This window comes from Candoia aspera, chromosome 11, assembly GCF_035149785.1.
Source record: "Candoia aspera isolate rCanAsp1 chromosome 11, rCanAsp1.hap2, whole genome shotgun sequence".
NCBI lineage: Eukaryota > Metazoa > Chordata > Lepidosauria > Squamata > Boidae > Candoia > Candoia aspera.
The window spans coordinates 6,080,542-6,097,271 of record NC_086163.1 but is presented as its reverse complement, the minus strand read 5'-3'; the positions used below and the strand labels follow the sequence as shown (position 1 = coordinate 6,097,271).

Below are 16,730 nucleotides of genomic sequence, written 5' to 3'. Positions count from 1 at the left end.
ATACTCAGCCAGCCAATCAAAGCCCTAATGGCTGCACGAGCAGTACGGGCTACACTTTCTTAGTTTTAACCAGGGTTTAACTCTTCGAGGCTTGGCATATTGTGCCAGCCCATCCTGATGAGTCAGTGTATGGTTCAGTGCCCAAGGTACAGATTAATGTAATGATCCAATTAAGCACATTGCACAAACCTAATCAGTCTCTCTCCAGGGCAACTTTCCTCCCTCGGGCACCCTCCAGAAGTGGTGGGATTGAAATGCCCCTCATTCCTAGCCTTCACTCATGCTGAAGGCTGGGAATTCCCAGTTCATCTGGAAAGCTGATCTCCAGGATCTCTGGCCAAAAGAGGCCTTTCAAGTTGACTAAAACTGCAATGGACCTTGGGACTCTGAAGTGCAGATTTTAAGCACTGCATTTTACAGGGCAAGATGACTCTAGGTCAGAATGCCCCCTCCCGAGCCTTTTTATGAATCTTCTAAAATCTGGCAGTAAGCCTTCAAATAATGGCTGTGCAATTTTCTACCTTTGTTATGTTTCTTGGAAGGAAGCCTTAAAACACAGCCTTGCATCTGCTCATAACTTTGTGCAGCCTTCAGAAGCTGGTTAAAAAGAACAAGAGTTGAGCCCTTGGCTGCAAAAAAAAAAAAAAATCGCCTCCTGTCCTTATTTCTTTTCTGAGCTGACAGCCAGAGGTTGTGATGCAAACAGGAACCAAAACTGAGCAAAGCGGGCCCTTCCCACCAGAAGGCTCCTGTGTCCATTTTCTGCCTATGGAAGAGAAGAGGCAAGTCCAGCAAGCAACATTCAGTGGAAAAGGCGGTTTTTACTGGGCCATGTGGCAGCAGCTTCCTCTTTCTGGATGTCTTCTCTGGATTCATGGGAGCCTTTAATCAATTTCTTTCTCAGCGCAGGGCTGAGCGACTTAGTTACACATCAGCTATGCAGGTTACATCTCTTCCCCATGTACCAATTATTTTTTGTCCTCCAGTTGTGCCCGTGGAAGGACTGGCATATCCGGGCTGCACAAGCCAAATGACCACTGGATGGCAGCAAGGACAGGGAAAACCCATAACCTCTTGTTGCTTTCTAGTGGTTCTCTGTCGGTCTACAGGCCAGATCTGGTAGCCTTATGAGATCCAGCCCTCAAAAGCAGCACGTCTGCTATTCTAGCCCTGTGTATGTTCTCTGAACTCACAATTAAAGGCCTCTCCCAAGCTTCAGTGGACAAGGTCAAAGAAAGCTTGTTGATCTGGCCCGGGCAGGAATTCTCAAGCCCCCTGCCCCCAGGCGATTCTCCTACCTCTCGGCAATGGCGTGTGCCATGTTCTTCAGCCTCTCCTTGTTGGACTGGGGAGCGCTGACTTGGGACACTACAGGGCTTAGCAACTTGTTCATCAGCTCAAGGACTTTGTCAGGATTCTGAGGAATGCACAAACAGGGAAAGGAGGCATGGTGGAACTCAGTGAGAAGGCCTTTTGAAAAGGAGAAAGCAAAGCAGCAATCTTAGGGGAGGAAGGGGAGAAGGAAGGGCCTGTGGGTAGACCCTAGGAACTCTCCTGATAAACTGAGATTGGCAGCAGCGAGCAAAGCCAGTGAGAAGGTAAGAGAAGCCTTAAGAAAGATACCTGATAGACTTCTCAACCATGCTTGTGAATTTAAGAGCTGCACATAAATACACACACACACACGTCCACCCAGCATATTTCTTCTGACTATTCAGCCTCCATGAAATCTCTATTTATTCTCAATAAATATGTTACTCCTACTTAAGGAATCCCAAGGATTTTAAGGAGCTGAAACCCTAAGCCTAACTTTACCCTAATGGCAATAAAAATACATATTTTTCCCCTAATGGCTAGCTATAATTTTTGTGACTTGTGCTAAAATTAACTACCACAAAAGAAAAGAAAATAGCCACTGAGCAACACACAAACGTGACACTTAAATATTCATATTAATAAAACACTGAAACAGTCTGAGCAGCGTTCCAGGATCATAAGGAACTAAATGAAATTGACAGAATTATTTTCAGTGTTAAATATTTACTAAGGATGGGCAGGGCTTCAGATTTGATCCCCAAAAGGTGCTTTGGTGTGCAAACATAACACCGCTTTGCAGCTCTTTAAAGCAGCCATGTCTTAAGGTTGTGGCAACAACGCACTTTTGGGAAAGGTATGTTTAGTTTAAAGAGTTGGAGACAGATCAAACATCTATTTTATTGAAAATGCCCTCCAACCTCCCTGGGTACTATGCTATGTTTGTGCTCCAAAGTATCTTTCTGAGATCACATCCAGGGTGCTTCACAGCCCTAACATTTACTGTATGTTCCAGGGCTGTTTTCATAGCAAACATGTATTATACTTTGGGTTAACAATGTCCCAGTAAGTTCATACTAGTGCTATAAAACCTGATGAATAGCTCCATTGTTCCCCAGTTTGTCCTGATTCACGGATGATAATTTACAAATATTCTTAACCATAAATACCACTATTTGATGGCTCAAATATGAACACTCCTGAAAGAGGCCCTAAAGCATCAGATGCAGTGGCAATGGGTGCATGGCTGGAAGACCTGAAGGACTAAGCTGGGGACAGAGGGTCCTGGAGAACATCTATCAGTGTGTTTGCTAAGAGTTGATACTAATGTGATATCAGTCCATATAATCATAATCATAATCAATTTAAAAAGTAGCATGGCTAGATTAAAAGGATCAAGTTAGTCCTGGTGTTGCATAATTAACGTAATATTCCTAGAGATGAAACACCTGTAATCCTGACCAGTCTAAACATTAAATTGGTTTCTTTGCCCAGGCTGAGAGCCCGCTTACCTTGGCAAGATCATAAAGCTTGGCAGCTTCTTCAAACAGCCCTTTGCTTTCTGCCACCGAGGCCACTTTATTAATAATTGGTTTGGTGTCTCTAGTAAATTTGTCAATCACTCCAGGCTGGAGAAAGATGACAAAAAAATGTGAGATAAAATATTTGGATAACTGAATAGTGACCAATTCCTGAACCAGTTCGTCAATTAGCAGATCTTGGTGTAAAAACACAAAAATTCTCTAGCATGGTGGTGATGCAGGTATACCTAACTCCTGTTATTAGTCTTCCATCTCTAATTGATAGGTTGTACACACATCTAGATACGACTGCAATGAAGATATACTGAGATGATAGGACAAAACGATTTATGACCTATTAAAATAAAACTACTGAGGAAGTACAAAAACACAGTAAAGATATGAATCTCTGATACACAGTCTCTAGGTCCTACAAGTAGCAGATAATGCTGGAGTTAAATAAAATGTGAGAAAGTGCCAGGGGGGAAACCACCTTGATCTTGTCCCTTGGGACTGAATGAAAATGTGGGTGAACGGGCTGTTGGAGATGATTTCAGAGTGAAGGACATTCACACATACACTTGGTCTTAAGTGCCAGACTTCAGCCATGAAGATATCTCAGAAATGCTCTTCATCAGAGACTCCAAAAGTAATTATCATCAAAATTGACAGGAAGAAGAAAAAAACAAAACAAAACAGCAGGATGTTTCTTCATGACATAAATGGCTATACTGCCACCAGCTGGACGTCTTGGTTGTCCACTTCCACTGAGTTCAGAAAAAGAGGCAGAGGTCTCTGCCAGACCTCAGAGTTTAAGGAGATCCTCACTCCAGCAGCCTAGTTCTCCCCCATTACCTTCTCATTCCATTCCTGACCTTTTCTTTTTGAACAGACTGGCTTGGGTTCAAAAGGTCCAACTCTGTTGTCTTGCCCCCCACCACCTGGCCTCCTCACCTGCAGGATGGCATATAACGTCATATTGTATGGAGCTCCACTGTGTTCCACTGTGGGGAATATTAGCAGAGCCCTACAACACCCTACAACTCTACAACTTAAATAAGAACACTTATGGGTTTCCCTTCAGATTTCTAATTATATGATTCAGCTGAAAGCCTACTGAATCCTAGCCTGAACACAAGAAAAGCACAGCCAATTTCATCCCCCAACCCTTTCTGATCCTCTCTTCCTGCCCTTCCCCAGATGACCTGGAACTGTCACAGCAAGAACTGCATCCTCCTTAACCAGTGATTTAAAATGCTTCTCAGAATGCAAAATGTAGAGCTACGCAAGGCTTCAGGTCTGATTCAGAAGAAGTGCCCCAAAAGGCATGGGAACAGGATGGCAGGACCTATCTGCAACTGATTAAACAGGGAAGTGCAAAATGTGCCGTGCACAGACCACTGGGGTCAAAACTGAAACATACATGTTTAGGTTGTTTTGATTCGTACGTGGAATGAAATGGGACAGTTTTGGTCCAAATATGGAAGGAAGCATACTTGTTCCAAGCAAAAGTGCAGTGGTGCCTGGTGGGGATGGGGATGGGGATGGGGGGAGGGAAGAAGGGCAATGTGCTGGGAGAATTAGGGGGCAGATGGATGGGTGGGATGTGCTAAGTTGGGAGCTGTTGAGGGAAGGAAGGATGATACACAACAACATTGTCCTTCACACTTGTAAACTCACTCCAGGGTCTCTCTATGATTACTCAGGATTTTGTTTGATTTGACACCCAAAACAACCAAAACGTTCTAGGTTTTGTTTTTTCCGAATTGTGGTTTTTGCTGAAATGATTTGGCAGAATTTCTGGAATGCAATGGCTTGTGCTGAGTCCAAAGCAAAACAGAATTTCCATTCTGCGCACATATCTATCATTAAAGCAGCTGCATCTGTTTCCAGGACCACACAACTGCCGTGGGAAATTTCAGCTGTAGCCTCCCAATCCTAGAAACAAATGAATCTGATTTAACAATTCGCAAACAGGCACGTTTGTGGTCCTGTATATTTCCAAGCATCTTTTCCAAACTGAATCCGAAGCACTGCAGAGTTCAACAAGTCGTCATAAGAATCCTGACCAGCCTTAATCACAATAAAGTTTGAAATGTGAATTCATTCTCAAGAAGAAAAGGGCTGGATCTGCCCATCTCAATCTTCCCATCTTTTGCACTTAGGAAATTCAGGGTAGTACGCTCTGCCGAGCTCAAGAGTGCAGGTGTTCCCACAGTACACCAATGCAACCAACTTCCATTTTGCATTCAAATAATCTATTAAACTGTATTTATGAAAACTGTCTTTGCAATTAGGTTTGAAGCTGAAATCTGAATTTTTAACTTTTTTCTTTGCAGTGAAGTAGCACAGAATTAGGAAGAGAGATAGTAACAAATAGTATTGCAAATTCTTAAATACCTCAGTAGATCATGAGGACTAGAAGCTTTTTTTTAAAACTGTTTTTAAACTGGCAGCAGAAAGTCCACTGTGTAGTCTTTCATTTCTGAGATACAATTCAATTAATATTTTGGCCTTATGCTCAACATTCAATTTCATCTGGCTGTTCAAAACAAGTGGAGGCAGGAGATCCATACATGAACTTACCTTTCTACTGCCATCATTTTCCAGTTTTCCGAGAATCATGTCAAACTATCCATGCAAGTGAAAACAAAAACAGAGTTAGGAAAGATATTCCAGTACTCCCAAGACTGACGAAGACTGACGAAGAGTTTAGTAAGACCAGCTGCATACTGTACTAACCTTTCTTTAAAAGGCTCACATTACAACACAGGAGTTCAGGAGACAACTTTAACAACTTTGAAAACCAGGGTTACTACTCATGGTTGTAAAATTTAATGAAAAGGATTTTTTTTTTAAATTATCAGTCACTTTTTTACCTACAGTTTCTCTCACTAGGAATCACATACCCAGTAAAACCACAAAAACATCCTCCATTCCAGCTCAACCCCAGATGACTATATAGAGACAAGCACAGTGCTACTGTGGCTGTTTATTGGATCACAGCTGTGCAGGTGAGCGTATGTCTGCATATAATTATGTTTGCATATCCATTAATATTTACATGTATACATGCACACGCACACACAGCAAGCAGGCATTTGTTTTAACTCCTAGCTGGATCCTGTGAGTCTGTGCCATTTGCAGAAAAATGGAAGATTTTGCAAATGGCCATATTCAGAGTGCTTAAATGGAGAATTTCTGCAGGGCAGACTTTTTGTCTAACAAAGGTCTGAGGAACGTCACTCCTTTCAGCTTCATACAACCTTCCCCTTGTAGGAAGACATTTTTAGGAAGGATGTTTAGCGTGGAAAATGCTGGGCTTCACCAAGAAAGGTGTAGGAAGAGAAACATGATCTTCCTTGCCACTTCCCTTCTCTTGTTTCTGCCTTGAAAAGGAAAACATGTGGCTCTTTTAAATGAACGGATGTATGTAATAAATTTATATACCCCCGACTCAATGACTTTGGAGACTCAATGACTTTGGAGAGTTCGGAAGCAAAATAAAAAACTAGAATAGACAAGAATAAAATATGGTAAAGATGACAAAAACTGGACAGAAACGAAAAAGAAATGGACCTGTACAACCCAAAGGGGGCTTCAGTCACCCTCACTAAAGGCCTGGGCAAGTACAGGTAGTCCTCGCTTAACAATCATTCATTTAGTGACAGTTCAGACTTAAAGGTAAAGGTAAAGGTTTCCCTTGACGTAAAGTCCAGTCGAGTCCGACTCTAGGGGGCGGTGCTCATCTCCGTTTCTAAGCCTTGGAGCCGGCGTTGTCATAGACACTTCCGGGTCATGTGGCCAGCATGACGACACGGAACACCGTTACCTTCCCGCCGAAGCGGTACCTATTGATCTACTCACATTTGCATGTTTTCGAACTGCTAGGTGAGCAGGAGCTGGGACGAGCAACGGGAGCTCACCCCGCCGCGCGGTTTCGAACCACCGACCTTCCGATCGACAGCTCAGCGGTTTAACCCGCAGGGCCACCGCGTTCAGACTTAGGACTGAAAAAAACCTACTTACGACCGGTCCTCACATTTACGACTGTCACAGAGCCCCTGCGGTCACGTGATCACAATTTGGGTGCTTGGCAACCAGTTCACATTTATGACCGTTGCAGTGTCCCATGGTCACATGACTGTCATTTTCAACTTTCCCAGATGGCTTCTGGCAAGCAAAATCAACGAGGAACCGCGTGATTTGCTTAAAAACAACATGGTTCTCTTAACATGTGGTGATTCACTTAACGACCATCACAAAAAGGTCATAAAATTGGGTCAGATTCACTTAATGACCACTTCACTTAGCACCAAAAGTCCAGTCCCAATTGTGGTTGTTAAGCGAGGACAACCTGTATGACCCATCTCTCAACATGCATTCTAGATAGGGAATGAAAAAAAAGGTCACTACATGCAACTTTCAGGTTACAGAAAACAGGATGCTCAGGTGCTGTACCTTCAGGGATCTTCTGCGTATTGATATATGAGGGACTCTGTTCCCACCCTCAAAGGAAATCCCCACACAAGAATGGATCAGCAAAGCCTTGCAGCATGGCTCCTAAGGCTAGAATGAGTGGCAGCGACAACGGGAAGCTGCCTTTCCGAGAAGATGATGTGCCAGTACTGATTCGCCCCAGAGGCCCTTCTAGTAAGGAACATCAGGGTTCCCTAGGGCAGGGTTCCTCAAGCTTGGCAACTCTAAGCTGTGCGGACTTCAACTCCCAGAATTCCCCAGCCAGCTTTGCTGGGAGTTGAAGTCCGCACAGCTTAGAGTTGCCAAGCTTGAGGAACCCTGCCCTAGAGCACAGCGTGAGATTCTCTTGCAAAGAAGACTCTCTTGTGACTCTCTTGCGAAGCAGCAGGAACTCCAACCCACGGGAGGAAAGCAACCAGATTATCTCTGCATACCTCTCGGCTTTCAATCACCAGCTCGCTCACACAGCGCAGGAACATGTTTTCACCTTGGCTGTCCTTCTCGTTCCTGAAGCAAAGACCACAAGGAAGTCAGTACTGCGGATTCCACTTTGCCGCTGCAGTCGTCCAAATCAGAGACAACCTTTTGCTTACGGAGTGCAAGACCCAACCTGAGAAAATAGAAGTACTGCAGAGCTTCACGGGGATCGGTAGACTCAAACTTGCGGGTGTACAGCATCAGGAGTCGAACGAAATTCAGGCGCCGGACGGCTGGAGGGTCACCGGCCTCATGGCTCACTGGAACATTATGAGACGAATTGTCATGCAACAGGACCATGTCACTCAAGGAAGAATGATGGGTGCCCAGAAGGGCAAAATCTACATTTAGAAGGAATCCTGTTCCAGTTCCCAGAGACTCAGAAAGCAAAGAACGATATCGTCATCCTAAGCTACTTGGAGACCTCCCCAAAGGCCTTAACTTGACAACTTCCGAAGAGAAAAGATACTGGGAAGACAGTGAGAGAGAGATTCTGACCTTGCTGGGAGGATTTCTACCACCATGTTCTACAAAACCTAGATATCCCTCTCTGATGATTGGGCAGCTGAAATGCCAATCAAAGCATGGCAACGTGGGGCACCTCCTTCCAGTTTAAATTCCAGAAGGATGGAGGAAGAGGGATTTAGGAGGCGTAGTTGGAAGGACAGGTCTAAAACAGCTCAGAGTCCTAGGCTAGGAATATCTCTGTCAGGGAGATAGGGTTAGGCAAGTACTGACTGACTGTAAAATCAAGTGAAACTGTCTGGAAACCATTTAAAGTTAGTTAAATAGATATCAATTTGTTTCTTGTTTAAAGGTTAACCAAGTGGCTGTCCTGTATCTTTTCCACGTTCTACCTAGTCATGGTACCCACAAACAGAAGTAGAGGAGAAAAAGAATTTCTAAACCAGAAAAGGATTTAGTAGAGGCAGCAAGGCAGCTAGATCCTGTAGACATCTCCCAGAGCTTATGGGATTCCATTGATTTTAAACAACAAAAAGACAGTAAGAAAAAAATACCCACAACCAGGAGAGTAACAACAACCTCTAACTGCCTGGGTTGTGACATGTCACTCTAACTTTCAGCTTCTGATAAAATGGTTACCGGGAAGACAAGCGAGTTCTTTCAACTTTAGACTTCTTGCTCTTAGATTTAGGGCTCACAAGATTTTAGGTGAAGGTTCATATCTGCTCCCGCATGTGAAAACAGGACAGTAAGCTCTTTTTGTTTTTCTCAGCTGTTCATCTGGCTCTCTGCCACAATGTGGTGACAGTCACCAGTCTTGGTGACTTATAACAGCTGCAACAGCTGTCAATGGAACGAGCCAAGGAAACCAGAAACAAAACTTTCCTTGACAGGCAATATAGTGTTGTTACCAGGAGGCCACTGTATCGTAATTCTTAGGGGTGCTCTCAGCAAACCAAGGATAAGAACAAAATATTGGATTAGTTTGATCTATGAATTGCTCCCATGAGTCACTCCTTTTTAAAGTCAGGAGTCATGCCGCTTAAGAAGAAAAATGCTGATAAGAGAGGGACATCATTGGAAGGGATACATCCCCCAAATTTTCAGCCCTTATTTGATCTCTCAAAAAGGTATGGTAAGCCTAATCTCATTAATTTATCAAATTAGGTATGTTGAGCTTTATTTTATTTAGGAAAAAATGAAAAAAATTATGTACCGAAAACTAAATATGCTGCCAAACGTTGGCAGCGCAATCCTGCAGAATTCTGGCAGGTATGTGTCACCTGTCCATTGCTCACCTCTGCCTTATAAGATTATGAATTAGCCATTCCACACAATTTATGCAGCTGTTGTGAAGCCATAACATCTCCCTTTCAGCCACTGGAATGCCAGTGGTCTACTTACAGGTAGTCCTCAACTGACGACAACCATAGGGACCGTAAAATTCATCGTTAAGTGGTGCGGCTGTTAAGCGAGGCATCACATGACCGCACCCAATTTCATGACATTTTTTGCGGCGGTCATTAAGTTAATCACTGTGGTTGTTAAGTGAATTATGTGGACATTAAGCAGACCACACAGTCATTAAGTGAATCACACGGTTTCCCATTGATTTTGCTTGCTGGAAACCAGCTGGGAAGGTTGCAAGTGGTGATCAAGTGATGCCAGGATGCAGCAACCGTTGTAAATACATGCCAGTTGCCAAGTGCCCGAATTTTGATTATGTGACCGTGGAGACACTGCAGTGGTTGTAAACGCGAGGACCAGTCGTAAATGACTTTTTCAGCAAAGCTGTAACTTCTAACAGTCGCTAAACAAGTGGTCGTAAGTAGAGGACTACCTGTACAAGAAAGCTATTCATCCATCTAATCCCCGAAAAGTGTTGTGCTCTTCTTCATGTCTATCATATGACAGTCTACGGTTCAGATGGTTTGCCATCTATTCTGTGAAGGATTCAAAGAGCACCATGGCCAACAGCCGGACAAAACTTACAGAGTTGTGCACTCTGCCCAGAAGATTTCAGCAGCAGTTTCAGTTCAAAAAGAACCAGGGCCACATGAACAGCATGGCAACGCAAGCGTTCAGTCCGGAAAAGGAAAGCAATGGCGGCTTCAAACTGCGCGGTCAGGAACAGGACTTGGAAGTAGAGGAACGGCTGCTGGTTCACCGCAAAATGCGATTCGCCTGAAGAAAAGCACAAGAAAAGGGAGAAAATGTTTTACAGCCAATACTCAGGAACGCAGACTTCCCTTGTCACAACATGTTAGGGAACCAGAAATATTGCTAATTATTTTATTGGTATTCTGCTTTTCTACTCTGGAAAGCACTCTAGCCAACTGGCAGTATTTAAAAGCAGAACAGAAGAACTTTAAAACTCAGGTTGAAATTAACAGCGACACAAGTGTCAAAATCTTCCAACAATTTACACTGGATGTAACAGAGGGACTGTGACTTCCCGACAGCATAACCTTGGAGCAGTGCAGGAGAAGACCCTCTCCTGAGTTGCAGGAAGTTTTTCTTTATTTGATTTATATCTCTCCTCTCTTCCGGAAGCCTGACAGGGCATCTTAATAGCTGGACAGATTTAACAGGAAAACTGCAGAACATGTTTCAAGGCAGATGGAATCATAAACGTTTTTTAAAATATTACTGCTAACATTAGATATTGGTATCAGTCTGGCTTTTGAAGAAAAAGTCATGAATTGCCAGTTTCCGAGACTTTACTATCTACTGAAGCCGAGATGTCGTTCTTGTACAAGAATGCTCCCTTTGTTATGACGTGTCAGCTTATTTGACAAACTCATTTTAAACAGTCCCAGCATCAGGGCAACTCAAGATCTGGGATCACCTTTTTGCACAATAGAATTTATTTTAAAAAACCTCCAGGTACTGTCTTTAGATGAACTTACCGTAATCTTCAAGCAGTTGCTTCTGGAACTGGGACAAAGTCAGCCTGTCCTGTGGTGCACTGGAACCGTTATCATCAAAGCATACCTGGTTCAGCTAGATAGAAGATGGAAAAAGTTAACTTCTGCATCGCTCTTTCCTTTCCCACTGGATGCACGCAATACGTAGCCTCTCTCCAGAAGCCAAGGATGCATGGAAAAACCAAAGATGCAATCCACAGCAATGACAGACCCAAGTATGAAGCTTTAAAGAGATGTTTTCCCACTAATACACAGGGGAGCTTGAATCTCACATTAGCCTCAGTCAGAAATGAATAGGATAGTCTGGGACAAAACGTTCTTTTTCAGCCTCCATTTGTAATCTTTGAAATAGGAATAATAAGGCTGTACCTCGCTGAGTTGCTGTAGTCTGCTGTAAGACAGAACTACCATTTTTTAACCAGGTAACCCAAATAAAGGAAACAGGAGTAACTTCACTGAAATCAATAGAATAATTAAAATTGCGCTCAAGAATGTCAGTTTTAAGTCAGCGGAAAATAACGGATGTATCCACTTGACCATTCGCCCTGGAGATGAAGCTACTAAAACAAAATCTCTTAATCTCTAAAAAATCTATCTCATATCATTGTCCTTGAGCTAATTAGACGAGTCTAAATCCAGAAAATGCAATGGCTGCATTAACATCCAGCAAGCTACCTATACTCTTGACTGGTTGTATGGGGCACATCCAGCAATATTTGAGTTGTCAGGACATCTCAACCCACACAGATCCAGGGAACAGATCAACTAAATGGACGCGGTAGTTCATGTATCATCCTAAACCATGGCTAGTTTAATTAACCAGGTTTTTCTGATTACTTCATAAATGGCAGGGTTTAGAGAATACATGGAACCATAAAAATGGTTTATAAACCACAAGTGGGGAGGGGAAATCATGTAATATATTAAGCCAAAATCAAACCAATCACCTCATGGCTTAGAATGATGGTTGAACCCTGCTGATGTGCCTATAAAAGTAACTACAATGACTCAGCAGAATGGGAAAATGGAAGTTTTGATCCAATACCTAAATGCACAACTAGGAGATCTTTAGGAGCAGTGACCTCTACTGCACAGGTGATACACAGCAGAAGTCACTTGGAGCAGGCTCAGTCCCATGTCTTTTTTGTTTAAAACCCATCACCTTGGGAGATACAATAGCATGGCCATCTTCAGTTAGAGTTTATACGAGGAGGAAGAAAAATAAATACCAACAAACAATGGCGGCTCAAAAATTTTGAAGGACCGCTGATTACCTTCAGCCAAAGATAATCTTCTGTCTTATCAGCAACTTCACTGTGGTTATCAGCAATATCACACCGGCCTATAATACAGTACACGGCTCTTTTGTAAGGGTCGGTGTTGTTTCGCAGAGCCCGTCTGTAATGGAGACGAACTTTGTTCTCGGTGACAGGAGAAAGCCTACAATTTAAAAAAGGGGTGCTGAAATGGAGCATCTTTAAACAGCCAAACTCGGAGCTTTCTCCTCCTTGAAGCAGCTGCCCGTGCTGCAGATGTGGTCTCTCAAGCCAAGCGGCTTCCCCGCAGCAGAGAGATTTTTTTCACGATGCCCCTGTGCGGACTGAACTCTACTGCTCATGTCAGGAACAGAACCAATAATATAACTTCAGTAACCCAGCAGAGTGATCACATGGATTCAAAGAACAGATCCAAAGCCTTCCCCACCAAAATAATGCAGCGTTACGTTAAGATAGAGGTTAATTTTAAAATCGGATACATTCCATTTGAAGTAAAAATAAAGTGCATTTTTCAAATGGCTGTTCCTTCTGAGAGCCTCGACTCATTAATTTAAGGTATCAAATTTCTTGTGGGCAACTTGAAAACTTGAAGCCATCTATTCTTCCAGTTAATAAGGGGATGGGCAGAAATCCCCAGGATTTAAAGTTCCAAGCAGAATCATGATTTTCTGTGGAATTAATTCTTCTGCCTCCTGCCACCCACTGACTCTCATACTTTTGCCTGGCTTCTTCTGGCATTACCCAAGTACCTTTTGTCTTTGCTGTGCATGTATTCCTGGAACCAGGTTTTAAAATCTCCCAGCTGGTGCTGAGCTAGATTGACCACTTGCATTGCTGCCATTAAGTCCCCACATCGCACGCAATAGTAAATGATGGCCCAGACAGGATGACCTTCTACTTCCCCGTCCTAAAAAAACAGAAGCAGCAAAAGTTCAGAAAAGATTTTACTTGTTATTGTAACTAAGACCTTGAATTTAGAGATGGGAAAAATACGCCTAAACTGCAAGTGGTACATTGACTGAATGTTTCGCTGTATAAAAATAAGCCTTGCAGACAAAAAACAAAACAGGCTTGGTGAAGTTGAAATCCTGGCTGTCTCTTTGAAAAGGTCCTTTTATATGTGCAAATATTTTTAGAAATTATTTCTGCATATTCATGAATGCAAATTTCATCTATCAGGAGCTTCCAAAGATGCGGGGAGCCATTTTAGCAAATTTCCGTTTCCACTGATGTCTTTGTGCTCCAGACAGATGGGGAATTCTTCAGAATGGTATGGAAGATGATACAGGTCAGAAGGGAATTGGAGAACAGAGTCTCTCCCTTCCCTTATTTGTGGAAGGCTTAACTACAGGAAATACCTTTATGTGAATGAAAAGACACCACTAGAGACCATCCATTATGTTTTCTTGATGCAGTTTTTCATCGCCGAATCATCACACTGGGAAAAGCCTTAGAGGTTATACAGCAGAAATGCCTACTCAATACAGCATCTTCCCTGCATTTGCTTATATTCTGCCAATGAAGAAAAACTCACTACCTTGTCAAACAATTTACAGTATCCACCATCAAACCAATGTTATTCTTACAAATGTTCTCCCAATGCTCAGTCAACATCTGGTTCCTTGCAGTTTCCACCTACAGGTAGTCCTTGACTTACGACCCTTCATTTAATGACGGTCTGAAGTTACGATGGCCTCAGAATGGGTGCTTTACGGCCTGTAAAGCACTTCCAAGCATCGCACTCCCCACGGTCACAATTGCATTTGGGGCATTTGGCAACCGGCTTGCATTTAGGACTGGTTGCAGCATCCTACAATCATGTGATTGTGTTTCGCAACGATTTTTGCCATTTTCCAGCAAAAAAACAATTTCCACAGAAAGCCAGTTTGGTCTAGTGGTTAAGGCAATGGCTAGAAACCAGGAGTCTGTGAGTTCTAGTCCCGCCTTAGGCATGAAAGCTGGCTGGGTAACCTTGGGCCAGTCACTCTCAGTCAGCCCAACCCACCTCACAGGGTTGTTGTTGTGGGGAAAATAGGAGGAAGAAGGAGTATTAGGTATGTTTGCCGCCTTGAGTTATTTATAAAAATAATAAAGGCGGGATAGAAAATACATACATACATACATACATACATACCCACACTGGGGAAGCTGGATTTGCTTAACAACCATGGTGATTCACTTAAGGACCTGTAATTCACTTAACAACCACTGTAAAAATGGCTGTAAAATTGGGTCCAGTCACAAAATCGGGTCCAGTGACTCAACTTATGACCGCAACGACTTACAATGGAAATTCCAGTCCCAACTGTGATTGTAAGTTGAGGCCTACCTGTATTTATTCTAGGATTTTCTCTGAAGATACCAAGGGGAAAAAACCTGATATATTTTCAGGGTAACGTTCTTTATGTATTGGGCCTATCCAATGTTCATTTTCCCCCTTGGCATCTTAAAAATGCCAGGCTGTTTCTCTTGTGTCTCATAGGTGGTCTTTTTAAAATGTGACACCCAGACCTAGAAATGGTATTCTACAAGCAGCTTGACAAGTGGCGACCAAGGTGCAACAGTTACTTACTTACTTACTTACTTACTTATTCATTCATTCATTCATTTAAACGATTTTTTGAGCTGCCCATCTCGCAGTACAGTGACTCTAAGCAGTGAACAAGGAATAAAACCAAAACCAAACACAACAGGGATAACAACCAAAAACAACAAAATGATACATAAAAATACGTGCAAGGCCTAAAAACTATCCACTTCTAATGATCTTAGGCTGTGTAAGTGCTGCTTCTGGGGAGAGAGTTTGAGACCGCAATTAATATTTTCAGCATGCTTTTTAAAAGAACAGAGAGCCCCTAGCAATGTCTGTAAAGCTAATGCAAAGTGCACATTTGCAAACATCATAAACTCTCCACCTGATAACTGCATTTCTGTCCAGCTAAGTGAGTAAGGAAGCGCTGTTAAGCAAGGATGCCAAGACCACGGTGTCCTGGATGCACTCACCTGGAGCCCCGGAACAGACACGGGGAGTTTGATGTTCAAGAAACTGCGGACTAACTGATAGGTCCCAGGTACTCCACCCAGCTGGGCTTGGTGCAAATTTCCAAAGACTGTCATCAAGGTGTAGTTCTTGTAGCTGCAAGGAATCAGCCATGGAGGATCAGTCAAGATGGCTGTGCACCCATTTACCGGTTTCACTCAAAATATGTGCAGAGAGAGCTCAGAAATTCTTAAAATAACAACACTGCGAGTGTTATTTATGTCCCTTGCTATCCTTTACTTTCCACAGTATGTCTGATCCTGCTCGGCCAGGTGGCACCTCTCAGCAGCCTTCAGCACTGCTTCTCCTAGCCTCCAGCCAGGCAGCTGAGCCACTGAGTTACTTCGGCAACTCTGTCTCCAAAGCGGTTAAGCTTTGTGGGGAGGAACAGTGCTCCAAAATGTGTAATAAAAGGTAGTATACCCGGTACGCTGGCAAGGCATTTTGGAATTTGAATGATACACCGTTGTGCACTTTTGTGCCGTTCCTGACTGGGTCACTGTCAGACTACCTTAAACACCCATTTTTTTACTTCGTTTGTACATTTTATGCTACCTCAGGAAGAGGAGAATGAACGCAGGCTGAAACTGATTTGCTTAAGGTCCCTCGCAAAGAGTATCTAAAGTCTTGCTGAGCTTTTAATTTCTGAAAGCACCGCTGGTGGAGAACAGACACTGTGGGAACAAAGGTATGCCTCTGACTGCACTGCCTTTTGAAATGCAGAAGGGATTTGGATGGTTTTGATTATTCACAGAGTTAATCAGTCATTCCAACGAGGGAAAGTCGGAAGGGATGTCAGATCCTCAAAAAGGATGGGCAGCATGTCATGGCAGACAAATAGCAGATTCTTGGGTTTTTTTTCCCCCTCATTTAAGGACTTGTACCTTTGCTCAAGATACTGCAAGGCCTGCCTTACAAATTCCATCTGCACCTCCATGCTTGTCCGTATTTTCAATGCATCGCTTGCAGGAACCAGCAGAACATCAGTCATTTGCTTCACCATGGCCCACAAGTCAGCAATGTTCTACAACAAGAGCAAGTGAAGATGAGAGAGGCGGCCACCTGGCTACACAGCTCTGTACAGGATGGCTTTTAAAAAATACGGGCTAGCGATGGCTAGGCTCCATCACATATACACACGCCGGCCAGAACCAGGGCTGTGCACATGGCTTCCCTGAGCTGCAATAGCTCTGATGAGTTGGTTCCTTAAAGGAGACACAACCTTTTTCAG

The 16,730-nt window shown here is 43.2% G+C and overlaps 1 protein-coding gene across 3 annotated transcripts in view; it reads right to left on the bottom strand.

The window, feature by feature from the left end:
- The window catches only part of NUP93 (nucleoporin 93), an 85,224-nt gene that overhangs the window by 4,522 nt on the left and 63,972 nt on the right, over nt 1-16,730 (bottom strand). For all 3 annotated transcript variants that reach the window (XM_063312675.1, XM_063312674.1, XM_063312673.1), the window contains exons 8-18: nt 16,384-16,523; nt 15,463-15,595; nt 13,209-13,366; nt 12,457-12,622; nt 11,165-11,258; nt 10,248-10,439; nt 7,924-8,050; nt 7,748-7,820; nt 5,421-5,465; nt 2,826-2,942; nt 1,299-1,417 (exon numbers count right to left, since the gene is read on the bottom strand). In XM_063312675.1, the coding sequence (XP_063168745.1) occupies nt 1,299-1,417; nt 2,826-2,942; nt 5,421-5,465; nt 7,748-7,820; nt 7,924-8,050; nt 10,248-10,439; nt 11,165-11,258; nt 12,457-12,622; nt 13,209-13,366; nt 15,463-15,595; nt 16,384-16,523 (1,364 nt within the window). The remainder of the gene's footprint in view (nt 1-1,298; nt 1,418-2,825; nt 2,943-5,420; nt 5,466-7,747; nt 7,821-7,923; nt 8,051-10,247; nt 10,440-11,164; nt 11,259-12,456; nt 12,623-13,208; nt 13,367-15,462; nt 15,596-16,383; nt 16,524-16,730) is intronic.